This window comes from Labrus bergylta, chromosome 3 (assembly GCF_963930695.1).
Source record: "Labrus bergylta chromosome 3, fLabBer1.1, whole genome shotgun sequence".
Lineage (NCBI taxonomy): Eukaryota > Metazoa > Chordata > Actinopteri > Labriformes > Labridae > Labrus > Labrus bergylta.
The window spans coordinates 1994461-2022338 of record NC_089197.1 but is presented as its reverse complement, the minus strand read 5'-3'; the positions used below and the strand labels follow the sequence as shown (position 1 = coordinate 2022338).

Sequence of the window (27878 nt, the reverse complement as noted above, 5' to 3'; positions counted from 1 at the left end):
GAGGGTCTGAGAGGAGCCCAGAATATCGAGATTTTTAAATGCAGTCTTAAAACTCATTTATTCAGTCTGGCTTTTATATAGTGTTTTATATCAATTCAAACCTTAACATTACTATATTGTCTGTTTATCCTATTACAATTTTAAATATTTTCCTCACATGTATTTATTTTAATATCTTGTTGCTTTTATGTGTTGTATTTTATTGTATTTTATTTTTATACATATATTTATATATGTATAATTCTTATTGGTGTGCATTAGTCTCTCAATGATTTTATCAATGATTTTATAAACTACTTTTTCATCAGTAGCTTTTCTGCACTCTTGTAAAGCACTTTAAACTGCAATTTAATTTGTCTGAAAGGTGCTATATAAATAAAGTTTGATTGATTGATTGATAATAGCTTTGAGTAGTAAGTAGATTACACAAGCTCATGTGGATTTAACATTAACATTGATTTATAGGTTTTTATTTATTTTCTTATGTATTTAATTTCCCCCATATTATTATTAATATAATAATTATTACTATTTGTACATATGGATCCTTTCTAAATACTTTGACACACTAGGTGGCGGTATGCACTTTTAAATTGGGATTGCAATCTGCCAAAAAAAAAAAAGAAGAAGCCGGAGAAGTCTTATTTTGAAGGCCAGACCGGAAGTACAGTTTGTGATTGAGGTTTTGATGACGTTTGTCGTGACTGCTGCTGCACCCACAACAAGCCTGTCACTTCACTCAGTCCCTGGTTATTACTCTGAGTTTTTATCAAACCATCACGACATCTGGACTCGGTTGATTCGGTGAGTCTTAAATAAAATAAAATAAGTAAATAAAGAAGCGTCAGAGTTTGTCAGTTAGTCGAAAACGTAAGAAATGAGCTACCCTTAGCTTAGCATGCTAGCTGTCAGAGCCCCCACTGCTAACTTTAACCTAAAGGAGTTTAAACAAAACAACATGTCAGGAACCTCTGACGGAGCTGAAGGTCAGATACGGCTCCTAACTCCTCAGATAAAGTTTTCAAATGAACTAATGTGCTTGTAAAGTGTTTAAAACATAACAAAGAGTTTGTGTGTTTGCAGATAAAGCACAGCTATGTGCAGCTGTGTGCGGGGCTCCAGGGCTCTGTCCCCTGTCCTTCTCCCCCGGCTGCTGCTGCCCCACACGGGGTACAGGTCAGCCAGCAGGGGCCTCTGGACTTCCCCCCACTGCATGACTGTGAGTGGAGACTCCCAGCCGCTGCCCCTGCCCAGCCAGGCCCGGGTGGTGATCTGTGGAGGAGGCATTGTGGGAACATCAGTGGCCTACCATCTGGCCAAACTGGGCTGGACTGACATCGTGCTGCTGGAGCAGGGCAGGTACAAACACCTGTAGACATGCATGATCCACTTGTTTACAGTTATTGATGTTGTTGGTATTATGAAGCTACACAAGGATGAAGTAAATCCCAAAAAATCCAAAATCTAAAATAATAATAGTTAATAAAAATGCACCTGAACTTAGTGCTTCACATACAAACAGGAAGAAGCAACAACTGTAAGGTTTTCAAATTAAATATTTGAAGTGTAAGAATTGTACTACCAGTGTTTCCCCTGCCGTTATATTTTGTGTGTCTTTATTGTAGAGATAGGATAGTGGATAGAGTCTGAAATCAGGGAGAGAAGTCATTTAAGGATACCTTTCAGGTAGAACAGGACAGCTGTCATTAAAAGTCACACATGAACATTAAGATTCCTTCAAGTGTTTGTGTCGTCGTGTCGGCATGTCGGCTTGTCCCCAACGCTGTAAACCTCGGGGAAACACTGACTACTACATGTAGAAGGAGCTGTGCCATCTCATCTGAACGTCTTGACCGAGTCGATTTGTTGGCACTTGCAGTTTAAAGCGAGACTTAGTGCAAGTTAAGAAGGTTTAAAGTGGTGTTGACGTACTCGAAATAAATCTTGAAGGTCTCGGTCTCTGAATCAAAAGCATTTTTACTCAGTCTTGTCTCGGACTTAGACTGGACCGACTCTTTTTAAATCAAGAAGAGAATATTACTGTAAATATTATTTATCTTATTTTACCTCATTTTATTTTATCTATTTTATCTTATTTTACCTTATTTTGGTTGTATCGCACCGCGGGACAGAGACAATCATATTTTAATTCCACTGTATGTCTGGCATATTTTGGAATTGACAATAAAGTTGACTTTGACTTTTGACTTTGAAGACCACAGAGGAAAGGTTATTTTTCCACGTCATTACTTTGATTAGAAGGAAAACGTCTCTTTCTAAATTAATGAATTACTTCAATGCATGTGTAGTTAGTATTTTATTCCCCCCAGTTACGGCCGCTACCTTCCCGGTGTTACGCTCTTAGTGTGTTACACGCCTGCTGAACCCAAGTGATATTTATGGTGTTGGTCCTGTCTCAGTCTCAGTCTTGCCCTCGGTCTTGACTCGGTCCCGATCCCTAAATGTCTCGGTCTCGGAGCACTCTGGTCTCGGGTATGTCTTGGTTTCAGTTAGTGTGGTCTTAACTACAACACTAGTTTAAAGTGCCCAACAAGCTCTCTTGATCTGTGACGTGGCTTGAGGCCGTTAATCCGATATGTGATGTTTAAATTACGTCAAAACCAAACCTGATACTGATATTAGATCTGATCTGTCCCATCTCTAACTGTCTTATAGATAGTGGGTCGGTTTGATGTTTTATTTGTGGTTTGGAGTTTAATGAAGTGCTACGTGTTGATTGTCCTTGAGAAAGCCACTGAATCCCTCTCGTGTCCTGTGAGATTCCTTTGGGGGAGGGGAGGAAGGGTGGGCACAAATATAGATAGATTCTACCCTGAAGTCAGGAGAGGTTAAGTAGAAACAGATGACACTTTGATATTGTTGTACTAATCCTGTACTGCCTGTTCTTTTCTCTCCTGACAGACTCGGGGCAGGAACAACGAGACTGTGTGCTGGCATAGTCAGCGTGGCGAAGCCTATTTCCATTGAGTGTCAAATGGCAAACTACTCCAACAATCTTTACCAGCAGCTGGAGGAGGAGACTGGAGTGAAAACAGGTCAGACACCCTGACACCTTTTACCTTCACCAATCAAGACAGAAGCTTCTGTGTGACTCAGGATGTTATTGCTACTGTAATAAATGAGCATGCCATAAACATTGAATTAAAATATTTTATCTGTTTTATTACCGGCCATTTTAACAGTAATAGAAATGTATAATATCAACATAAATGCAGAGGAGGAGACAGAGAGAGGGAGCACTTTCTCCTACATTGTAAAACATTTGATGAAATGAGGAAAGTTTAACTCTGTCATCGCAGATTTCAAGAGCTGAATAAGCTCTCAAAAATAAAAAATAGTCATGGGAGAAGAAGACAGGGCATATCTTGCTGCCTAATATGTTTCAACATGCCACAACCTTTGACTTGACTCTGTCTGTGAACGGGTGATAGAGATGATTGTTTTTTTTTGTTTCAGGGTACATCAAGACGGGTTCTCTGTGTCTGGCCCAAAATCAGGATCGCTTTCTCTCTTTGAAACGTCTGGCGTCCAGACTAAGGTAAGATCCCAAAACCTCATGCAGATGTTCAGAAGTGATCCATTTGAAGTTTTCCAGACAGGAGCTGTGAAACATAGAAATGATTCTGTTTTATGTTTTTTCTAATCTTTTAAAGGGTGATGGGGATCAGCTGTAACATCATTAAGCCTAAAGAGGTGGCTAAACTCCACCCTCTTGTGAACATCCATGATCTGGTGGGGGCGCTCCACCTTCCTGCAGATGCTGTGGTATCTCCTCCTGATGTCAACCACGCCCTGGCTGTGGCTGCTGCTGGACACGGTATGGACTCAAACGCACCACGGACTCTGATGGAACATTAACGGACCATTAAATGAAAGTGTTTTACGGGCAGTGCCCATGTTTGCCTCCTCCTTATGGACATCTCCTCCTTTTTCTTTCTCTTCTTGGCCTTCATCTACACCCCTTTGTCTTTCTCATCCCATCCAGGGGTTCAGATCTTGGACCGAACCAGTGTCCAGCAGGTTCTGGTGGAGAAGGGTCAAGTGATGGCGGTGGAAACTGACCGTGGCTCCATCGAGTGTGAATATTTTGTCAACTGTGCCGGACAGGTACAGTAAAATCTTTTGGGAAACATCCTTTGTTTTATTTGCTACTTCTTATTAATCTCCTGTGAGGAACTCTTGGTTTGAGTTAATTTGGGCGCCCCTTGTTGATGTGTCAGTCACTAAAGACGTTCTTGAAAATGTAAACAAAGGTTGGGTTAGAAGCTTGTAGTGTCACGACCGGGCTCAAAGATTACAACAAAACAGGGAGACAACATGAGCTGGCAATTTCACAAGTATATTTATTTACATAAAACAAAAGCAGACTCATTAAAACGTGTCATCAGTCGAGTAGAGCAGGTGTGAGTGCATGTGAAGAACGTGTCGTAATCAGGGCTCCCATAGTCTTAATGCCAGAGCCAGCAGGCCAGAGAGGGAATAAGAGGTCTGGAAGGTCTGCACCGTGCCCAGGTACAGCTTATCTTTCTGAGCCTACAACGAGGACACACACACACACACACACACACACACACACACACACACACACACACACACACACACACACACACACACACACACACACACACACACCCAGCAGCCTGGAGGGTGGGGTCGTCACAGCAGATAATAAAAATGTTTTTCAGTCTGTTTCATAAAAAGAGAAAAACTCCTCACAGGAGCTTTCATAGATTTACAGAATATAAATAAAAACATCAGGAGGACTTAGAGTACCGTAGTGGCTCAGGTGGTTTTCCTCACTGTAGTTGGTTTATATGTGACTCATCGTCCCGTGCTTTGTCTCTGCTTTAGTGGGCCTACGAGCTGGGCCAGGCGAGTGAGACCAAGGTGTCGGTTCCTCTTCATGGCTGTGAACACTTCTATCTCCTCACCAAACCCCTGCAGGGGTCCCTACCGCCCGGCATGCCAGGTCTCACACACACACACACACACACACACACACACACACACACACACACACACACACACACACACACACACACACACACACACACACACAATTCAATTTTCTGGCAGCAGGATGAATTCACATTCTGATCAGTTTCAAAAATGTTGACGTTCATGGAAATATGACGGCTGTAATCGTGTAAAACATCCACATAGAGTTACTCTTTGTAACAGTACTTAAGTATTCTGCTACAATAGTCCCATCTGTGTATTTTACGTCTTATCTTTACAGTTATATGAAAGCGTTATAGTCACAGGCTGACTGTGAACAATCTCAGAACAGGCGATCTAACTGAAGCTGTGTCTCGTCTCCAGTGGTCATCGATATGGATGGAAGGATATACGTACGGCCATGGCAGGGAGGCCTTCTGTCCGGGGGCTTTGAGAAGAACCCCAAGCCCATTTTCACTGAGGGCCGGAACCAGCTGGAGATCCAGAACATGCAGGAGGACTGGGACCACTTTGGTAATGAGAGGTGGGGGGGGGGGGGGGGAGAAAACGTTAAACAAATCTGTTCCTCGCACAATGACTTTGTCAGTGGGTGTTGTTGTAGTTTTCTTAGTGACTCATTTCCGAGCTGTTTTTTTCCTAAGATTAATTTTTTGTGCTTTTCATACCTTTATTGGAAAAGGACTGTGAACAGAGACGGAGAGGGGGGGATGACACGGAGCCACAGGTCACACTAGAACTGGGTCGCCCGCATCCTCTGTACAAGGATCAAATTAACCGCTAGGCCACTGGTGCCCCAAATTTAGCACAAGTGGGCCACATGGGGCATGGCGGTTTTGTCCAGCACCCCATGTGTGGAGGCTGTAGTCCTTGTTGCAGAAGTCAACATGGCCGATCCAGGAGTAACTTTGTTTTGTTAGTTAATACCTGATGATAACAACACACTGTATGATTGTTTACTGTGAAAAATAACATGACAACATGTCAACAGAGAGAACTTGATGTAATTACACTTAGAGAGGACTCAGTTGCTTATATCTTAAAAACGCTATAATTTACAGTTTAAAACGTTACTGTTGACAAACGTAGTAGCCATGTTGGATTTTATCTCGGGGCGTTCCTGATGCATATCAGACCAGCAACTCGGAATTTCCGACTTCCGAGATAATGTGGACGGACCAATATTCAGTCAAACATCGAACATTTCCTCCTATTAAACTTAGAGAAAGAGCAAGTCTTAAAAAGAAGACGTCCCTGATCTCTATCAGCAGGTCGTTCCTTAACTCTGGGCCGAACAGAACGGGCTCGCTCACCTTTTGGTTTTTTAGGTTAGACCGAGGAATAGTTAGTGTTGACCTACTGGAGAATCTCAGGTTACATGGGGGTGCGTATGGGGGTCAGGGGGTCAGCAATGTAATCTGGTTCTGACCTTCTACAAGCTTTAAAAGTGATCACCAGAGTTTTAAAATCAATTCTAAAACGGATAAGGAGAAAGTGAAGTGATTTTAAAAAACGCTGTTCGACCCGGTTCTAAATCAGTCCGCGGCGATTTAGGATGAGCTGGAGTTTGTTTGGGTCGTGTTGTGTGAGACCAGAGTGCAGTGAATTCCAGAAATCTAACGTGAATGAAATTGTTTTTTGGATTACTGGAGCTGAACAGAATTTGCTGAGTACTTCTTGAAGCTGCTCTATGTTTTGCTATCCTGAATGTTTTTGTTGAAGCAAAGTTGCCTGGACTTGTTTACAAAGCTGTCAGTTATCCTTTAACAAGATTTGGGATGTTTGTTCGGCGAGGCTAAAGTCATGCTGTTGAGTTAATTTCTACTTTGTTGTGAAAATATCCTCCTCTGGTCGGCTCAGATGAAATGTCTGGGCCATTCCAGGCGGACGGCTTGTGTCAGGGCAGGGAGGCGTTTGAAGTATTTATTCAGGCTGCTCTTCTGAATTTCTGCTGTAACAACCTCTGGTAGTTCATAGTACACCTCTCTGTACACAAGTAAAGCACACACTTACACACACTTACACACACACCTGTCGTGTAGCCTTGTGCTGGTAACATGAGATTTCCCCTGCAGCTTGACAGAAGTCGTAAAGACGACAGGAAACAGCAGCAGTGAGCCTGGACAGAATCAAAACAAAATAATACAGTTTATTATTTATGTTATTTTAAACATTTTCATATCTACTTCAATAATATATGGACTCATGAATAAAACATATGAAATTAATAAATAAAGCTCCCTCCCATTGAGAAGTGTTTTAAGCTTGTTGCCCCGAGCGACTCTTTGACAGTTTTATGTCTACATTTGTAAACAAAAAAAGTTTAAGATGTTTGATTTATTTATCTATTCATTTATCACAGTGAGTCCATGTCATATTTCAGTTTCTGCTGGTTGTTAGTTTTTACATTGTACTGCCCTGTTTGGAGTTGTTGTTGTTTCAGCTTTCATGTTGGAGAACCTGCTGCAGTGTTTACAGCACAACATGAGGATGAATGTAAAAGCTGTACTTTGTACAATCTGTCCAGTGATCAATGTTTTTAGTGAGCTGGTTGTCGGGCAAAGGCAATCAGAGCATTTGTCTTTCTGTCATTTCAAAGAGAGAAGAGAAGGGCAGGTAGACGAGTGCAAGACAACAGGTTTTCAGGAATGCTGCCTTTAAAGGAGCAGTATGTATCTCTGACACCTAGTGTTTAAAATGGGTACTGCAGTCCTGATTCTAAACATCATAGAGAGCTGTCTCTCCCCCCCCCCCCTCCTCTCTAGAGTCCATGCTCACACAGGTCACCATGTGGTGGACTCTGAAGCTTCAGTGTTTATCCAGCTCTGCATGGGTCTGTAAACCTTTCTGTGTTCTAACCTCTCTCCATTTTTCAAAAGCATCTCCAATATTGATCCTAGTTTGAGCACGTTTCTGCTCGTGGAGCTTATTAGAAACATGCAGAGGCTTTTTAGGTCGGGTACAATCACTTCTATCTGAACCACTTCTCTTGACCGCTTCCATCGCTGCAACACCTGTTGACCTGATAACTGCTCTCATATCTGACAAACAGAGGGGCGTCCAAAACGGCCGTGTTGGGGGTCGTCTTAAAAGCGCCTACCTTCTCTGGTCCAAACAAATCCAGAGCATTCAGGAGCAGAATCTAAAGTTAGAAGGAGGACATACTGGCTGCTGCATTGTTGTCAGAGAAGCCAGCACTTCAACATAGCATGTTTCCCTTTATCATTTAAACCACTACACATCTCACTGATTGGACCTTTAAGAAAGTTCACCCTACAGGCTACACAACAGTTCTCTAGCACATCTTGTTTATGTTAATTATATGAAAGCATTATATTGATTTATAACGAGCCCGTTGTCCTCTCTCTCCAGAGCCGATGCTTAGTGCCTTGCTGAGGAGGATGCCGGGTCTTGAGTCTGCAGAGATCCATCAGCTGGTCAACTGTCCGGAGTCCTTCACCCCTGACATGCGCTGCCTGATGGGGGAGACACCGGGCGTCTCTGGCTACTACGTTCTGGCGGGGATGAACTCTTCTGGCCTGTCCTTCGCTGGTGGAGCTGGCAAGTAAGTGTGGTCATTCAGTTTAATAACTCAAAATGTAATCAGGCCTGGGTTTGTTAATTTTAGTGGCCTGCTGTGTGATGTTTGTGTTAGGTACTTGGCAGAGTGGATGACGTATGGTTATCCCACCGCTAACGTGTGGCCACTGGACATTAAACGCTTTGGCAACCTGCAGAGCAGCCGGACCTTCCTGCGTCACAGAGTCATGGAGGTCATGCGTGAGTGGTCAACCGTTCCTACAGTTCACATGTACACGTTTAAATGTTATAAAGCATGACGCGTGTTTTGATGTCTGAAATCGTTCCTCTTGTCCAAACTGGAAAAAAAAAAAGGCACTTCAATGTTCAGATGATTTCTATATGAGAGGTTAGCGGCTTTGTAGGGCGCACTCACCCTAAGCCAGGTCACCCCATACCGTGCTCAAGCCTGTTGACCCCCCTCCCCCTTCCCCCGCTGGCCTGCACTCACACCGCTCCAGGACTAACCGGGCCTGAGCACGGTTACCTCTTCTACATTACGTCTTAAAACACATGCATGTCTTTACGATTACCAGACAGGCGGACTCAATTAGATTTCTCCATAATGGAGGAGGGGATCGATTAAAGGCTACTTCACGTTGTGTACTTGTACTGGTACTCGTGCATGAACTGTACCGTGCTGAAGCACACCTCTTCCAACAGTGACAGAGCCAAGGAGCCGAGCACTCACACTAGCCACGCTTATCCAGAGGCTTTTAAGTAACAAACCACCTCTTTGTTTTACCTCAGTGAGAGCGGATATCTTCTACCATCGATCTGTCTAAAGCTGTTTACACACTTGCACAAAACTCTTCACTCATAGTCTGACCTGTGGGTGACCGGAGTGATCTCCTGAGAGCCCCCTTCACTTGTCTCCCTTTGTGAGGTGCATGTCTGAGAGGGTTTCAGGACCGGTCTGCCTGAAGCTTTCAAAGTGCATGTGTGATAAAGGTCTCAGTGTCCTAAAGACATGGAGTGTTTCTTAGTTTCAGTTTTGGTATAACTCCTGTGTGTGTGGTTTGTGTGTAGCTCTGCTGTACGAACTGAAGGTTCCTCGATGGGACTTTCAGACGGGTCGTCAGCTGCGGACCAGCCCTCTGTACGACCGCCTGGACACCCAGGGAGCTCGCTGGATGGAGAAACATGGCTTTGAAAGACCGAAGTACTTTGTACCTCCAGGGAAAGGTACAGATTACTGACTTCCTCATTATCTCATTATTTAAAATGAAGTAGGAACATTTTAGTTTTTTATGGTAGTAAATGTCACTGAAACTCGTTCTACTTGATGATGCTGATGTCACGTGTCAAAGACACAGTGAGAATTATAAGAAGAGTGAATAAAAATGTATTTCTTAATCTAGTCATTATGGCAATAAGGCTTTTTGTTGTGTGTGTTTTTGTAAGAAAAGTCTACAGAAGATTTATCTCTTAAGCTATTCTGGTTAAATACATTTAAACAAGATTAAAGGGCAGTAAACATTTTACTTTGTTGTTCACAACCTAAGCTAAGACGTTGTTTGTTTGAACGTAGCTTACTGAGCGTTGTGGGTTTCTGTGTGATGGTTGTATGTTATTCTCAGTGCGAGACATGATCTGACCTGTTTGCTCTTGTCTGCTTGTGTTTGGGATCAGACCTGCTGTCTCTGGACCAGAGTAAGACCTTCTACAAGCCTGACTGGTTTGACATCGTCGGGGCCGAAGTGAAATGCTGCAAAGAGGCCGTCTGCGTCATCGACATGTCCTCCTTTACAAAGTTTGAACTGACTGTAAGTTAACTTTGTGAACTGCAGGCCCTAAATCAGCGAGTATTTATTCTATCTGAGTGATTTTAAGTCAAACTTCTGTCCTGATGTCTCAGTCCACGCAGGACCAGGCCCTGGACCTGCTACAACATCTTTGTGCCAACGACCTGGATGTCCCCGTCGGACACATCGTCCACACCGGCATGCTGAATGAGAGGGGGGGCTATGAGAACGACTGCAGCGTGGTTCGCGTCAGTAAAAACAGGTTTGTAACCCCTGGACAACATCACACACATGATGTCAATTTTTAAAAAAAAACCTCACACTCTGTCCTCTCTGCAGCTTCTTCATCGTCTCTCCTACAGACCAGCAGGTCCACTGTTGGTCCTGGATAAAGAAACACATGCCCAATGACCCACACCTGCACCTAGAGGACGTCAGCTGGAAGTACACCGGTGAGTTTAAGTCCAGGGTTCTGTGGAGATGTCGCCCTCTAGTGGCCACTTCACATTACAGCAATGCAGCAGAGTCCCCTCATACTCTCTGTGGCGGTTATTAGACCGGCCTGATTTTGGGTTTGGTATTTAAGGATTATGACTCGAGGGGGACCGAGATGACGGTTAATTACATGTTCAGAATATAATTTGTATGTTTTTAAGTTAAAGACCAAAACTCTCAGAAATCTGATCAACACCGGGCCTATATTGGTTTTGTGCAGTGGTGGACAGGAAGGAAGTAAATTTACTTGATGTTTTGGGAATCTATTCTTTACTTGAGTATACTTTTTGGGTTAATGTATGACTTTGGACTCGTCTACATTTCTATGAATGTTCTCGTTACTCACTTCTTTTGCTCTGAAGTCAGCTGATGAATTTTCTTTTCTAAAAATCCGACTTGAAAGATGATTAATTGTGTTTGTGGAGTTCTGCTTGTAGTTTGTCTAAGTGGTGTTGCCGTACCTGTATGATGCACGCCTCCACGGTTGAACATAGAGCACACTTCACTCCGATCAGGAGGTTTGTTTAGTGGAATAGAGAAGGTGTCACAGAGACCCTTTTCTCTTTACGTGTTTTAGTGAACAAAGCAAAGAGCGCTTCAGCTGCAGGACTCAGAAAAGATGCACAGTTACAGAGTTCAAGAGGCCTTCAACGTTCATAAATGTTTTCTCTCTGTGTGAAGCCTGGCTGACATTTTCCCAGCAGCTCATGAGGTGTTTTTGGTTGCTCCTGTTATTATGTCTTTTATTTTGGAGCTGCAGATCTGCAACATGTGAGCTTAAAAAATGTAAATGTTTTCAAAACCAACCTAACGTAGCGGCATGAGAGATTAGAAAGTAGTTTGAATACTACTTAAAGTATTATTAAAAGTCATATTTGACCAGGAGGATCTTCACTCTGACATTCTGAATCTGTCCATCACTGGTTTAAGATTACAAGTTCTCTTTGTAAAGGTTTATTTTTATGTTAGAGATAGGACAGGAGAGAGAGAGAGTTAGATGTGGGAAAGGAAGTCGGATCTGAATCCCGGGCCACCTGCTTCGAGGATTGCAGCCTCCGTACAGCGCTCCTAGATCACAAGTTTTTAACATGAATCAAGTTTCTTATCCAAAGCATCTTCCAGCTCAGATATTATTAACCATTTACTGATGTTAAATATTCTTTAATGGATGAATTTGTGCAGGAAAAAATGTGTTCAGATGACCTTTGTGAGTCTCATTGGTGCAGAGAGTATTCACATGACTCCACAAAGAAATGATCGTAATTAAACAATAAAGCTTAATCAAACACTAAAATGACATTTGAATATTTCACGACTATCATATAGTTACTTACTTTACTTTCAGATTCTGCCATTTTAGGGAAATCGTTTCTGAACACTCAGAGTAATGATTCTCACTTTTCCCCCCACAGCTCTAAATCTGATTGGACCTCGTGCGATGGACGTTCTAGCTGAGCTGTCATACGTTTCCATGACCCCTGACCACTTTCCCTCCATGTTCTGTAAGGTAGGAAGGCAACAACATTTAATACGTTATGAATCAGAGGACTCATGTTTAAAGTGTTTTATCACTACAGGCTCCAGCCTCATCACTCCTCACAGATTTGTTTCACATGCAGAAATTTAAGGAGTGATTAGATCATTTTTTAAAGCCTCATAGCTGCAGCCTGCAGGTGGATGCTGAGGGTCAGAATGACCATAGTAATGTTTTATGGTAGCCATGCTGATGACGGAGAGGAGGGAGGTTTTTTCTGCTTAAAAAGACTAAAACTGTGAGGATGAATTTGTGATGAGGGGAGAATTGTCTAGAGTAAGAGAGGGCTTTCACACTGGAAGAAAACTCCTGAAAAACTCAGAGTTGAGCTGATGTGAGAACACAACAGGATATAATCAGGAGAATTTCACCTGGGGCCAGTGGGAGGGGCCAGTGGGAGGGGCCAGTGGGAGGGGCCAGTGGGAGGGGCCAGTGGGAGGGGGTGGTGACCTTTTATTCCCTGTGATCGCTGAACGACCATAGACTGTCTGCACGCCACCTCTACCATCTCCATGCATGTAATCAAACTCCCCCTCCCGTCTCCCTTAAACCAGCTTGCAGGAATCACTCCTTCAGGGTCGACACTTAAGGGAGCGTGTTGTAGCAGCAGGCAGAAGCAATATTTGTTTCTGTACCTGCAAACGAGAACAATAACTGATTGTGTTTGTTGTGTCTGCAGGGAGATGAGCGTTGGCTATGCTAACGGGATTCGAGTGATGAGCATGACTCACACAGGAGAGCCAGGCTTCATGCTCTACATACCCATAGAGGTGAGCCCTGTTTTACATCAAAACAATATTCAAGCAGACACTCTGAGACGTTCATCTGCTCTAATGTGAGTGTTCCCTCCTCTCTCTCTCTCTCGTCTCTCTCTCTCTTCTGTCTCCCTCTCTCTGTCTCTGTCTCTGTCTCTGTCTCTGTCTCTCTCTCTCTGTCTCTCTCTCTCTCTCTCTCTCCTCCTCCCTCTCTCTCTCTGTCTCTCTCTCTCTCTCTCTCTGTCTCTCTCTCTCTGTCTCTCTCTCTCTCTGTCTGTCTCTCTCTCTCTGTCTCTCTCTCTCTCTCTCTCTCTCTGTCTCTCTCTCTCTCTGTCTCTCTCTCTCTCTCTCTCTCTGTCTCTCTCTCTCCCTCTCTCCCCTCTCTGTCTCCCCTCTCTCTCTCTCTCTCTGTCTCTCTCTCTCTCTCTCTCTCTCTCTCTCTCTCTCTCTCTCTCTCTCTCTCTCCCGCAGTACGCTCTGCACGTCTACAACGAGGTGATGTCAGTGGGTCAGAAGTACGGGATCCGTAACGCCGGTTACTACGCCGCTTCGCAGCCTGCGCATTGAGAAATTCTTCGCCTTCTGGGGGTCAGGACCTCGACGCCTTCACCACGCCGCTGGAGTGTGGACGAGAGTTCCGGGTTAAATTTGACACGGTCTGTGTTCCCAGTTCAGCTCCTTGACCTCTTCAGGCTGTACATAAGGGGTTGTCATGACAACAGATGTTTTTAACTTCAGTTCAATTCTAGTAAAAAAATCAAACGATGTCGATACCATGGCAACGAAAATGCTCTGTCCTACGCACCCAAATGTTGCTTGATTTAAGAGTACGACTAGAAATCTGTCGTTTTTTAAAGATTCATCATCACTATGGTGATGCCCTGTGAAAAAAGGGCTCTGCGCCCCGTCCATCCGGTCTCCATGACAACAGTTTGTTTTATATTTGAGATCATTTATTTCCCGATCAGAGACGCAGAGCGAGGAGGATCAGGGGACAAGACACGATCTGTAGGAGACAAAAATATCAAACATTTGGAAAACAGCGGTGTGACGTTAACAGAACCTTTCTGAAAAGATGAAACATTTTCAACTTGAGCGCTCGGAGCGGCCGCACAAAAACGGCGAAACTCTATTAGAAAAAAGACGCTGTGCGCTGCGCTTTTTCTCCAGGCTGCCGCTTTGTGCTGCGAACACGGGATCAGCAGGAAAACCAACGATACAGTTGGAATAAAGGGCATGAGATAACGAGGGTATCGCACTGTAGAGATCCTGCAAGAAGTGATAATATCGCAGCCAGTGGTTAATCTTCACACCATTTTCTAATTTAGTCATAGTCTCCTGACGAAAATGTCCTTCATATTGAGTCAGATATTAGTCATTTTAGTTGATGAAAATAGAAGATATTTTAGTCAACAAAATCAGACGCGAGCTTTAATTTAGGATTATCAGAAGCTCCAGGGGGCGGGGCTTCACGGACCTCCAGGCTGTACATTGTTGCACTCACCACTCGCACACCTTTGATGAAGTATGTTATGGTTTACAGTGATTTTAGAACAGCTGAGGGGGTTTGTGATAATCCTCACTTGTAATGTAGTTTTCAATTGATATTTTCGTCAATTATTTCGAACGACTAGATGAACACTCATCACAGCACAGTCATTAAATGATGCTTCACGATATCTCTCTAACTGAAGGTTACAAAAGGCCTCCACAAAGGTCAAGAGCAGGATTCATGTATTTATCGTGTCAGTTTCGCTTCTTATCACACTTTATACTTTCACTGTCCCACATTATCCCGTCTTCTTCTCTTTTCTTTCCTGTTGTCTTCTTCTTCTTTTACCTCGTTTATTTCCTGAAAAGGAGATCTCAGTATGACGATGAGAAATGATGCATCATCATTCTGTCTCTTACAAAGTGGTCAACATCAACTTCATCTTAACGCGCGCGAGTTTCAGATTAATAAAATCTGCTCCTTCATCTGCTGAGTTAAATCCTGAAGCATCTCTGTGTCGTCGTCGTCACTGCTGCTGTGATTCAGAGGGAGAAAACGTCTCCTCACTGCACCTGCAGGTTCAACAGGTGGGGGCTGTTTACCCCCCCCCCCCCCTCTCATCGTGCTGCACTCAGCAGGAACGTCAGCTCAGTATTAATGAACGATCCTCACGGTGTAAAAGTGTTCTCACAGATTGCTCTGTGACGACGATTCATCAGCTGGATCTATATCTCTACTGTGAAGTTTCATATCTGAACGTATATAAGAAAGAAAAATCGTTTGTTTTCACTTCCCAGCGGTGCTGTGCCGGGTTTGTAGATGAATTGTTCATAAGCCAAAAACCCATAACGTCTAACTGAGCTCTTTCTTTATCTTATTTTTGACTCTCCTCTCCTCTGCCCTTTTCCTCGCTCCTCTTTCTTTAACTTGATTTTTTCCCCTCTCTCTTGTCTTCTCTCTCTGCCTCCATCAGGACACGGATTTCCTCGGTCGCGAGGCCTTGCTGCAGCAGCGTCAGGACGGCGTGTCCCGGCGGTTCGTCATGCTGGTTCTGGAGGACCACGACACGGAGCTGGACCTGTGGCCGTGGTGGGGCGAGCCCATCTACTGCAACGGCCAGCTGGCGGGGACGACCACCAGCAGCGCCTACAGCTAACACCCTGGAGCGCCACGTCTGCCTCGGCTTCGTCTCGCCGCCTTTCGGTCCAGAGGGGGCTCCCCCACGCCCAATCACCCCGGACTTCATCAACCGCGGGGACTACGAGGTGGACATCGCCGGCCAGCGCTACCCTGCCAAAGCCAAACTGTACCCCTTCAGCTCGCTCTTCACGCAGCAGAAACGCCGCAAGGACGATCTGGAGATAGGCAACCTGCAGGGGAAGTGAACTTCACCGGGACACTCCTTCAGTCACCAAATCCACTCCTGCTGTTACCTCGCAGTGCCGACTTCTCATCCCCCCGGTCTCGCCCTTCACCTGAGGGGCTGTGTGCACAATCACTCCGAGTCCCTCTTTATATTTAACTTCCACGACGCCTCTCCCTCGTTCAAAGTGCAATATTTAAGAAGCACCAAATTCTTGAGCCGCATAAACGGTACAAGAGCTCCTGTTTTTTCATCCGACTCTGCAGTTCTTCTTCGGCTCTCCTCTGCGTCGTACTGAACGACTCGACGGCTGCTCGCTGAGACGGTCTGAAGTTAAGTGCCTTTTGTGAAGGCAACGTCACCTTTATCTGTTCAGGACTCCTTTTTGTTTCACTTTGTTCACTTTAACCCACTGAGAATCGACAATCTTCTCCTGATGTGGAACGGCCACTTTGATGCTCCGTCTCCGCGGAGCCTGAAGGCGTTTGAGTGAAAAAACGTTCTTTAATGCTAACGCCCAAACACTAGATATAATCTGCAACATCAAATTGTACATTTGCTTCTGTAAAGAATATGAGTGGTTAGATGAATGCAGATCCTTTATACGCTCTCTTATATCAACTCCACTGCAGTATCCTAAACGGTGAGGGGAACATATCGTACTCAGAGGGATAAAAATCATCATCAGGCTGATTAGCATACGAGCTAACGTTTGTTTTGTGTCTAGTCATCGCTCCTCCTCGTGTCCGTTAAGAAGGCTCCTCTTCTAAAAGCTTAAGAGGAAATTCAGTGTCTTTACCCTCCGCTTTAACCTGTTCTGTTGTCTGTAGTAGTTTGTCTGTGATGCATTATGGGTAATGTAGTCCAACTTTTCTTTTTTTGGTTTGAGGTCACTTTGAGGCTGTTTGGATGCTTCAGTTTCGTTTGATGGGTGTGTCGTTGGACGTGTTGATGATGTAAAGGTGAAGAGTGGGATTGCCCGTGACCCCCCCCCCCCCCCCCCCCCCCCCCCCCCCCCCATGTTATATCTCACCTGCATGTTTAGAGTTCTACCTTTTAATTGTGATTAGAAATAAATTAATGTATTTTTGTACAGCTAGTGTGTATAAAATCTCTATTTTCAGAACTGAACATGTTTTCTAGACACTTTCTCCTTTCTCCTCTTCTCTCGTCGCCTTCACGCTGCATCATTTCAAACGCTTTCAGAATATTGATCTACTTTTTAAATGTCATCTGTCGGCTGCAGCTTGAAGTTTATTCCATGTGCGTATATATGTGAATGTATCTGCTCCTTTAGTTTCCCTTCAGATAGGGAGGGGCTTTTCTTTTCATCTTTCATGTTTTGAGGAAGTTCAGACTGGACTGGCAGTTAAAGGTCATATCATCAGATGTGGACAGTTAAGTGTTTCATTATCGGTTTGTGTGTCTTCATGTTGTTTCGAGACTCTAAAGGAGTTCATATCGGCCTTTAAGCTTCATGAAGCGTTTATCAATGTCGAGAATGAAGAGGGTGATGTCGTTTGTGATGAAAGGTAAAATGTAGATTTGCACCAATTGTGGAAATCAGGACAGATCTCGATGTTTAAAAGAACAGCTACACTGATTGCTGACAGTGATGTGAAGCTTCATGTCTGTTCTCTGAACGACCCGTGATACATGATGTTTTTAAATTGTAATCCCTCGTCTTGAAATGTCTCTGGAACACATCTCACTGTCTGCATGTCGCTGATCTCGCCCAGAGATGCCGTCAGACTCTCACACTGCCGACCTTCTCAAGTTTGACAGTGAAAACAAATCAGTTTGTTCTCCAGATGACTTTTTCTGCCGGATTTAAACCTCTTCTCTGAATCAGAAGCATTAAAGGAGGAGTCAGTAGAAATGTTTGTTGCATTTCCTAAACACAACGTTCAAACTGGGCCCCTCCTTCTGAGCTCATCGCCCCCTGCAGGATGTAGTGTGTACTGCTTGTAGCTACACTGCAAGCTAACACATGCTAGCACAAGCTAACTGCCGGTGTTTGTCACCTTCCTGTCCAACAGGAAGTAGACCAACTCCACGTCCACGGGTAAAAGACAACACAAGGTTCACCCTCGTTTTAGAACGATCTTTATCCACTTGGTGTTTCTCCTCACTCTCATTATATTTTCTCTTCTTTGCTGCTACGTCCTCGTCCGTCATATTCACCGCTTTGAATCTCGTCCAATCACTGAACTGTATCCACTCCTAAACTCACCTGCTGCGCTGTCATTGGCTGGAGGAAACACACCAGCTCCGCCCACAAACGTCCCGAGTCAACCAGAACAAATCAGAACAGTAAAATCCAGTGAGAGGACAGAGTCTCTGCAGACACAGTCACCAGCACACATGTACGGAGGCCCAGAAGGGACAATGGAGCAGCTTTAATTTAGTATTTTATTTTGAAGGAAGAAGGTACTGACTCCATCTTTAACTGACTCCGTCTTCTGAGATCAGTGGAGTACCACATTGTTTTCTGATTGGATGATGCCGGTGATGCGTCGGCTGATTCCACAGTTCATCTGATACATCAGTGGATGTAAATAACAAAGATGGAGACCGCAGACAGCCCACTACATCATCAGTTATGAATGTTTAACGATGTTGTTTTAGCTGCTGGCTAAAGAGGCGTGCTCCCTTCTGATGTCCCGACTCGTCGTCTAAACCCGCTCAGTTTGAAGTGTTTGTTCAGCTTCAGTTCAAACATGTTTGTCTCTTCCTCTTTCCAAAGTCTTACTCGTCTCGTGATCAGAGGATTGTCAGCTCTACGCGCTCGCTTTGATGGGCGTCCCGTCTAAATCAGCACGTTTACCTCTTGACAGGAGAGAAACACAGACCGCTCTTTATCATCAAACATGGAGAGCTTCACAATAACCTTCTTTGGTTTATATTCTTCTTTGTTAGGGTGATGTCTTACATTTTAAGAATAATTATTGTAAACGGTGTTCTGGAGCCCCCTCGCTAAAGTCAAACAATAAAACCTCCAGAAAGCCAGCTGCAGCAGGAAGTCACTATTCAAGGGCTCATTTCTGCGTGTGACTTGGAAAAAAAAAAAAAAAGTAAAGAGCTTGAAGATTAAATGACATAATTATGTGTGAGTCTTTTTGTCAGAGTACTTTCTCTTTCTCTATATAAATATTGTTTTGATGACAGATGAAGAGAGACAGGAAGTGTTGGGGAGGAGAGAGAGGCAGATGTCGGATTCGAGCCCTTGAGGACTATGGGCCTCTGTACATAGGGCGCCCGACATAACATGGGGTCCCGTCCTTCGTTTAGGCAGGAGTTGAGGAATTCTCAGATCTCTGCAGAAACCAGAATCCTGTTCGACAGCGTCCTTTTTTCTTCTTCAAACTGTACCATCTACATTTTTAGGGAATCGGTCCAGAACATTTGCACTAAATAAGGGCGGCGGGCTGGTTTCTTCTGATGTTTAAAAAGGCCTCCATGTGATGTCTTTTATTTTGAAAGGTAAGAAAATGTGTCGCGTTGTTAAAAAGAAAGATTGAATGTGCCCCACGCCTCATCAGAAGCACTTGTTGTGACACTCCACTCATCTGGATGTTTGTTCGTGCATGTCCGCCTAAAGTTTGCGTTTTTAACGCCACATGTACATGACTGATTTGTAAATGTTTTTTTTTTTTTCTGCAGAGCTTTACTACGATGTATTTATATCATGTTTGGCCGTCTGATGCGTATAAAGTCCAATATAAAGAGAACTTTGTTCATACAAGATGGGTCAGCCATGTGTCATCTGTTCATGTTGAGTGTTGTGTGTTCAGCGGTGTGTTGTGTGTGTGTGTGTGTTCAGCGGTGTGTTGTGTGTGTGTGTGTTCAGCGGTGTGTTGTGTGTGTTGAGCGGTGTCTGTTGTGTTGAGCGCTCAGTGGTGTGTTGTGTGTTCAGTTGTGTGTTCAGCGGTGTGTTGTGTGTTTCAGCGGTGTTGAGCGTTGTGTGTGTAGCATTGTGTGCTCAGCGGTGTGTGTGTTGAGCGTTGTGTGTGTTGAGCGTGTGGTTATGTGTGGAGCGGTTGTGTGTGCTCAGCGGCGTTGTGTGTTGAGCGTTGTGTTCAGCATTGTGTGTGTTCTCAGCGGTGTGTTGTGTGTGTTCAGCTGTGTGTGTGTTGAGCGGTTGTGTGTGCTCAGCGGTGTTGTGTGTGTTGAGCGTTGTGTGTGTGTTGAGCGTTGTGTGTGTGTTGAGCGTTGTGTGTTGAGCGTTGTGTGTTCAGCATTGTGTGTGTTGAGTGTTGTGTGTTTAGCGTTGTGTGTTTAGCGTGGTTGTGTGTGTTGAGCGTTGTGTGTTTAGCGTTGTGTGTTGAGCGTTGTGTTGTGTGTGTGAGCGTGTGTGTGTTGAGCGTTGTGTGTTGAGCGTGTGTGTTCAGCGGTGTGTGTGTGTGTGTGTTGAGCGTTGTGTGTGTGTGTGTGTGTTCAGCATTGTGTGTGTGTGTTGAGCGTTGTGTGTGCGTGTTCAGCATTGTGTGTGTGTGTTCAGCATTGTGTGTGTGTGTTGAGCGTTGTGTGTGCGTGTTCAGCATTGTGTGTGTGTGTTGAGCATTGTGTGTGTGTGTTGAGCGTTGTGTGTGCGTGTTCAGCATTGTGTGTGTGTGTTGAGCATTGTGTGTGTGTGTTGAGCGTTGTGTGTGCGTGTTCAGCATTGTGTGTGTGTGTTCAGCATTGTGTGTGTGTGTTGAGCGGTGTGCGTGTTCAAGCATTGTGTGTGTGTGTGTCAGCATTGTGTGTTGTGTGTGTTGAGCGTTGTGTGTGTGTTCAGGCTCTAACACGCCGTCAGTCTGTTTCTGTTCTGTCTGCAAACACCGGGCCGGTTAATGAACATCAGAGCTGCCTGCAGTGAGACTGAAGGTTTCTTCATGTGTCAACAGTCGCAGTGGAGGACGGAGACACCTGTTCTCTGCTCATTACTAAACACCATCTGCAATTATTTTCACAAATGAATTATGTAAGGTCAGCTCAGAGCCAGAGGTTACATAACAGAACACTTTATTAGCATATTACACATAACGCACGCCGTCCTCACTGCTTCTTCCTCCTCCTGCATGCTGTCTTCGCTGAGCTCAAGTCCTTCTGGCTTTGCGTGGGCTGGCATCCATTGTGCGGCAACGGGGGTGTTGTCAGTGATCGATACCACCTCCAGGCCGCCCATCGTCAGGCCTTGGATCGCAGACCTGCAACACAATGCATTCATTCATCAACAACGCTAATGGGAGCGGATCAAGATGTGTCAGTTAGCTTAAACGGCCTTAAATGATCCTCATCATGAGAGGACTGGAATAATTAGAGGTCGTCTTTCTTCATGCACTGACGGGTTTATTTCAGATGCACTCTCAATATTAGATCAAGGGCCGAGCAGGTCAGTACTAGAAAATGCAAAACATGTTTGCATTTCATCCCATCGTCCTAAAATGACCCTGAATGCTTTCCATATTTCAGAGGAAATATGAGGCTGCTTGTGCTTATTAAATATCAAAGTTTATACTTCAGTCTGACCGATTACAGGATGTTTCAGATCAATATGGATTTAATTTTGGTTATGATTGTGAAAATCTAGATCCTCTTGTTCTGGTTGTTCACACATTCACCTCACAGCTGGAGACTATCCCAGTGAGGACAGGATGGGGGGCGGGTGTGGTCATTTTCCAACATTTATAAATTAAACCATTAAGTTAATAATGAATGAGTCGTTAAAGAAACGACTGGCATGCTTTTTAAAAGGTTGAGTTATAAGACAATAGTTTCAGGCTTTTGGGGGCCTGCAGAGATGCACTGAAATGGGATCACGAGGCACTAATGCAAAATAAAAGAAACATTCTTCGTTCTCTTACTCACCTGACGTCCTGGGCCGATACCTTTGATGACGACTCGGACAAACGTCACCCCCTTCGCTGTGGCTTTCTGTTCAGAGGAACACACACAGACCATTGATGTCTAAGTTTACAGCCGGTTGAGATTTTATTTCATTTCAGTGCAAAGAGGAAGTGAAAGAGCAGAACGTCCTGTCGCTAAAATGTGTGAACAGGTTCCATTAAAGGAGCAGTATGTAACTCTGACACCTAGTGTTCAAAATGGGTTACTGCAGTCCAAATTCAAAACATTGTAGAGAGCTGTCCCCCCCCCCCCCCCTCTCTAGAGTGGATGCTCACTCAGGTCACCATGTGGTGGACTCTGAAGCTTCAGTGTTTATCCAGCTCTGCATGGGTCTGTAAACCTTTCTGTGTTCTAACCTCTCTCCATTTTTCAAAAGCATCTCCAATATTGATCCTAGTTTGAGCACGTTTCTGCTCGTGGAGCTTATTAGAAACATGCAGAGGCTTTTTAGGTCGGGTAGGTAGGAGTTTCGGAGAGGGACTTCCGGGCCGAGGAGGGATTTCTACTCTCATGAGGTCGGTCGCTACATGTTCATTTTCAGCTCTACAACATGTAAACACAGGAGGTCAGGGTCTAAAATAATCTCACACATCCACTAATGTGACGAAAGACTACAAGGCACTACAATTAAACACTTCCATTTCTCACCCTGTGAATCAGTGTGAGCTCGACCCTGTGAGCCTGCAGTCCACATAAATCACACTAATAAAGAGTCTAAAGAAGCACTTAACACCTCCTGCTGCTCCGTCATCTCCCCCCCGATGAGGCCAGTTTATGTACAACACGTATTTAACATACATCACTTACAGGCGGAGGAGGGACGCAGTGCTCTTTACTTATATTTATTTATGGTTTTAAAACAAGAATGATTGCACTTCTTTGTTAACATGGTGGCCAATCATTTAGAGAAAGTCAGGGCGCACTGACACTGGAAAGTTGTCCCGTACCGCACTGAAGCATGATTGTCCCCCCCTCCCCATTCCCCCCCGCAGGCCTGCACTCACACTGCTCCAGGACTAACCGGGTCTGAGCATGGTTACCTCTCACCGTGAGGAAGAGTGTGAGAGTAAAATATGAGAACTCACCGAGGCAGCTGAGATTCCTGCAGTCTGAGCGGCGACTGGCGTCGACTTCTTGATGTTCTTGAAGCCTTCGGTTCCACAGGACGTCCTGACCAGAGACTCTCCTACGCTGTCCGTCATCTGGATGTGTGTGCTGGTACAGAACAGGACAGTTTACCGGGTCACTGGCGCTCAAATGAACTACACAGTCACACAGAGGACGAGAGGTTTGTTCCCCACAACTGGACGGACAGCGTCATGTCATTGTTCAGATTTAGAATCTGCTCTGTGTCTGCTGCTCTTACTTCTGATTCAGTGAAACTCTCAGAAACTCAGGTGAGGATTTGGTGCCCGACTTGATGCCATATTCATCATCAACATCAAAAAAAAGGGTATCAGCTGAAAAATATTGAGCTATGATCTTTGGGTCCTAGTCAGGTGTTCTCACCTAACCTAAAGTGATATGACGACTTCAAGAAGAAGGAGAGGAAGGAGAGGAAGAAGGAGGAGAAGGAGAAGAAGGAGGAGAAGGAGAGGAAGGAGAGGAAGGAGGAGAAGGAGGAGAAGGAAGAGAAGGAGGGGAAGGAGGAGAGGAAGGAGAGGAAGGAGGAGAAGGAGAGGAAGGAGGAGAAGGAGGAGAAGGAGAGGAAGGAGGAGAAGGAGGAGAAGGAAGAGAAGGAGGGGAAGGTGGAGAGGAAGGAGGAGAAGGAGAGGAAGGAGAGGAAGGAGAGGAAGGAGGAGAAGGAGGAGAAGGAAGAGAAGGAGGGGAAGGTGGAGAGGAAGGAGGAGAAGGAGAGGAAGGAGAGGAAGGAGGAGAAGGAAGAGAAGGAGAAGGAGAGGAAGGAGAGGAAGGAGAGGAAGGAGAGGAAGGAGGAGTAGGAGAGGAAAGAGGAGAAGGAGAGGAAGGAGAGGAAGGAGGAGTAGGAGAGGAAGGAGAGGAAGGAGAGGAGGGATCATCTGAAGGACAGGAAGCTTCTGACTAAAGCTCAGATGGAGGCTCGAGCTCGAGGCCACGCTGAAGCTGCTGCAGGCTCAGGAAGACAATCTGAACGATTACCAGCTCATCAATGATCAATCAATTAGCTTAGCTTAGCATGGAGACTCACACCATTATATTCATAATCTTACTTCTGACATTTTCACAAATATAAACCTCTTGGAAACAGTTTTCTGCGGGGACACTGAACTCTTAAAAAAGTCTTCAAAGTTTAAAAAATAAGGAAAACTTGTGCACACAACATAATTATTGTGCACAAGTTGGATGAGGCACGAGATCTTTAGTGCACTACATTTACATCTGTATTTATTCACATCGGATCCCCATTGGTTGATACCGCAGTGACAACTATTCTATGGCTGCTACTTACTTGTTGTAGGTGGCTTTAATGTGAACGATCGGTAACTCTTCAAACTTCTTTCCTCCCCATCGGAGTGAACTCTCCTGACCGGGGAGTGGAGGAAGCTGGCTGGAGGATTCAAACACAACATCTCAATAAACATTTAAACAGGACAGTGGTTCTCAACTGATCTCGACTCAGGACCCACCGACACCCGCTAAAGACAAATCATGACCAGACGATGCTGAAGTGTTAAATCCTGCAGTTCCCTGAGTGTCCACTAGAGGCTGGCTGCAGAAGCACAGGAAGTCACATACACACCCATTCTAAAAAGCCTGTTTTTACAGCAGAGATGAACATGTTTACATGTTTATCATGTTTACATGTTTATCTCTACAGATGATCAGTGTGACCCCGCCCCCTTAAACTTCACGACCCACTTTTGGGTCCCAACCCACCAGTTGATAACCACCCATCTGGTATGCAAACACACGAGTTAGAAGGGAAACCACACACACATGGAGGTGTGTGTGTGTGTGTGTGTGTGTGTGTTACCTGAAGTCTTTGGATGTGTTCTCAGAGTCTGCAGCTCCCTGATGTCTCACTGAGCTGCTACATAAAGTCCTCTGCAGTCCAACGTTTCTACATCTGTGGAACACACACACACACACACACACACACACACACACACACACACACACACACACACACACACACACACACACACACACACACACACACACACACACACACACAATGTAACATGACGTCAGAGTTAGCCGTCAGCTAACGTGAGTAAACCTGGAACACTTACACAGCACTTCCGGTGGCGTTCGCAGCCACGTGTCGGCACAGACTCCTCACACAGTTTAATGTAAACATGATTAAAGACTCGGAAACGGCGGCTTCGCCCTCAGACAGCGAGCTACAACACACAACTGACATTGAGGACGCTGTAAGTCCAGATCACACACCTATTACCACGTAGGGGGTTTCAAAGGACTTCAATACATGTATTGCTTAAAACAACACATTTTAACAGATAATATTTAAAAGAGAATATCAACTTTTACTTATTTAATAATTATGTACATTTCTAGTTTATGAGTACAGAGGTTTTTGTCTTTTAAAAAAAGGTGAATTATATAACCTCCCCCGTAGTTCTAACTGAATGAACTGATCGACATCCCGCAAAGAGTTATGGGAAGTTATAAGCGATGCTGCATTCAAAAACTCCGTAAAAATGGCACTTCAACATATAACTGCAGATATCAGCGAAACTGTCTCGTTTATGAAAGCAACAAAAATATAAAAAATCTATTTTAAATGCTGATGTTGTTATTTTATGAGCATTTTTTACATCAACTGAGGGAATCACTTTGATCCAGCCTTTTTTTTTTTTTATCCTGAGTGAAACCAGAGTGACTCCTTTAATTTCAGACGACCGTGAATGCATCAGAAGAAAATGGCTGCCCCCTGTAGAAGGATGGCGAGTCGGTCTCTCCTACAGTTTCTGTCCGGTTTCAGGAGGACAGCGGCGGGGGAAACCCGGGACTTCGTGTTTCTTTCGGGACTTCTGCTTGTCGGACGACCCCCGCAGACCAAAGCGGTGCCGGACAGCGGGGGGGTCACCGTGGACTCTGATGGCGGCGGTGTGTCTGCAGAGGCTTCCGGTCATTTCAGCGGACTGCAGCCCGATAGAGCGGCAGTTCAAAGAGATGCTGCAGCAGGTATGTTTCAGAATAATGTTCACCATGCACACAGTGTAAGACTGCAGCAAGAGGGTCGTTACTGTACAACAAGGGAACATGTTGATGCTGGGGCTACTAAAAAAAAGTTTATTTTATTTTATTTTTATTATTTATTGATTATTATTATTTTTTTTTTTATTATTTATTATATTTGATTTGTATTATTTATTTATTATTATTTATTTTATTTTATTTTATTTTTATTATTTATTGATTATTATTTTTTTTATTTTATTTTTATTATTTATTTTATTTTTATTTATTACTTATTATTTTTTATTTTTTATTTTATTTTTATTCTTTATTTATTATTCTTTATTTATTTTATTTTTATTATTTATTTTATTTTTATTTATTACTTATTATTTATTTATTATTATTTATTTTATTTTTATTATTTTTTATTATTATTATTTATTAATTATTATTTTATTATTTATTTATTATTATTATTTATTATCATTTTTATCTTTATTTATTATTGTCAGCAGGAAATGCAGAGAACTGCTTGGGGCCCCTGGCAAGTAAGGGTCCCATGAGGGCTGACAAACTTTAAATCACAGCAATTTTTAGGAGGAAACCTCCCTAAGGGGGGCCCCATCTGACAGTATTCAAGAGTTCCAATATTCCTGTGAAACTTGAGTTGTTCAGTAAAGTTGCCCTTGGTGTCAGATTATCTTTAATTTAATGGCGATGAATGCTGGTCGGAGCGGTCCTCAGTGAATTTTGCTTCGGGCCCCAACAGACTCCAGAACCGCCCCTGGTCCTGGATATAGGACATTGATTTTGGATAATGTCCTACACAGAATTCACTACAACAGCTGTTCTTAATGGTTGAGAATAACAGCAGAGGCATGTTAAGGATCCTACAATTTAAAACACTTCAGCTCAGATCCTCAGAGATCTGAGAAATACATGAAAACATTTTAATCCCAGAGCTGTGGAGATGGTTTTATTGTGAACTGAACTAGAGGTAAACTGTCTTTGAAAACTGTCATCACAGCTTTGCAGCCATATCGATTCTGTAACATCTGCATCCATACATGTATTTGTAATGAGCACATGACGATATATGGCCATATGGATTTTTTCAAACTCAGCCCTACTTGATACAGAGCTTCTGAAATCCTCCAAAATATAAATAAATAAATACAAATTTTGAGCCCAGGTATAATGATTTTGTTCACATCTAACATGTTCCTGCAATTATCACAAGATGATTATTACTTAGCACAGTTTATGATCTTGTGTGCACAAGATGATTATATTCAATTATAATCATGTACAACAGCAAGGCGTAAACATCATGGCTGCATTAACCAACCAGACAAAACAAAAAATAAGAAGAGGAGAATAAGAAGTTAAATTTGTCCTTTTTTTTTTTTTTAATGTTGATTTTAGAGAGCTTTAGTTTGTTAAATATAAAACCTAAAGTAAGGCTGCACACTTACAGATTATTTGATGCTTTAAGTCGAGTCATATCCTGATAATAAAAATGTTGTTTTTTTAATAACCTGAACAGAGTTACTGAAACATCAGCTGTTTTGTCTTAAAGCTACAGACGTTCATGAGACGTTCATGAGACGGTCATGAGACGTTCATGAGACGGTCATGAGACGGTCATGAGACGGTCATGAGACGTTCATGTTTTCTACCAGATTCTTCAAAAGTCTCCTTAAAAAACTAAAATCCCAATCAGCCTATGAGGGTCAGCGCGGCGTCGAAGGATCCCAGGTGTGTAATGAGAACCTGCTCTGACCCCCTGACAGATGGAGTTTGAGAAAAGTTTGCTGTCAGACCACGAGCAGCGTCTGCTGGAGGGACGCCGAGCGGCTGAGCAGGAAGCAGGCGGACGACTACGACTCGGACGAAGAGGAGGACGGCAGGGACCAGGAGA

At 43.9% G+C, this 27878-nt stretch overlaps 3 protein-coding genes across 3 annotated transcripts in view; 2 read left to right on the top strand and 1 right to left on the bottom strand.

The window, feature by feature from the left end:
* The first annotated feature begins 669 nt into the window (after nt 1-669).
* pdpr (pyruvate dehydrogenase phosphatase regulatory subunit) lies at nt 670-19685 on the top strand. The gene is given in 21 exon segments (XM_065952447.1): nt 670-804; nt 1084-1359; nt 2923-3056; nt 3478-3559; nt 3675-3838; nt 4007-4128; nt 4873-4990; nt 5344-5493; nt 8350-8542; nt 8633-8757; nt 9586-9741; nt 10189-10322; nt 10415-10563; nt 10641-10753; nt 12209-12304; nt 13012-13100; nt 13557-13631; nt 13633-13671; nt 13673-13741; nt 15551-15730; nt 15732-19685. Coding segments are annotated over 20 exon segments (2682 nt in total). The 5' UTR covers nt 670-804; nt 1084-1096; the 3' UTR covers nt 15963-19685.
* A 1245-nt stretch (nt 19686-20930) lies between these two features.
* mrps11 (mitochondrial ribosomal protein S11) lies at nt 20931-25169 on the bottom strand. Its single transcript, XM_065952446.1, is given in 7 exon segments — nt 20931-21064; nt 21066-21132; nt 21795-21859; nt 22918-23047; nt 24261-24359; nt 24786-24878; nt 25045-25169. Coding segments are annotated over 7 exon segments (606 nt in total). The 5' UTR covers nt 25113-25169; the 3' UTR covers nt 20931-20980.
* A 511-nt stretch (nt 25170-25680) lies between these two features.
* mrpl46 (mitochondrial ribosomal protein L46) overlaps nt 25681-27878 on the top strand; it is a 9173-nt gene continuing 6975 nt past the window's right edge. The window contains 4 exon segments of the mRNA XM_065952445.1: nt 25681-25857; nt 25859-25960; nt 27751-27801; nt 27803-27878. The exon segment at nt 27803-27878 is cut by the window's right edge and continues 75 nt beyond it. Coding sequence (XP_065808517.1) covers nt 25681-25857; nt 25859-25960; nt 27751-27801; nt 27803-27878 — 406 coding nt within the window.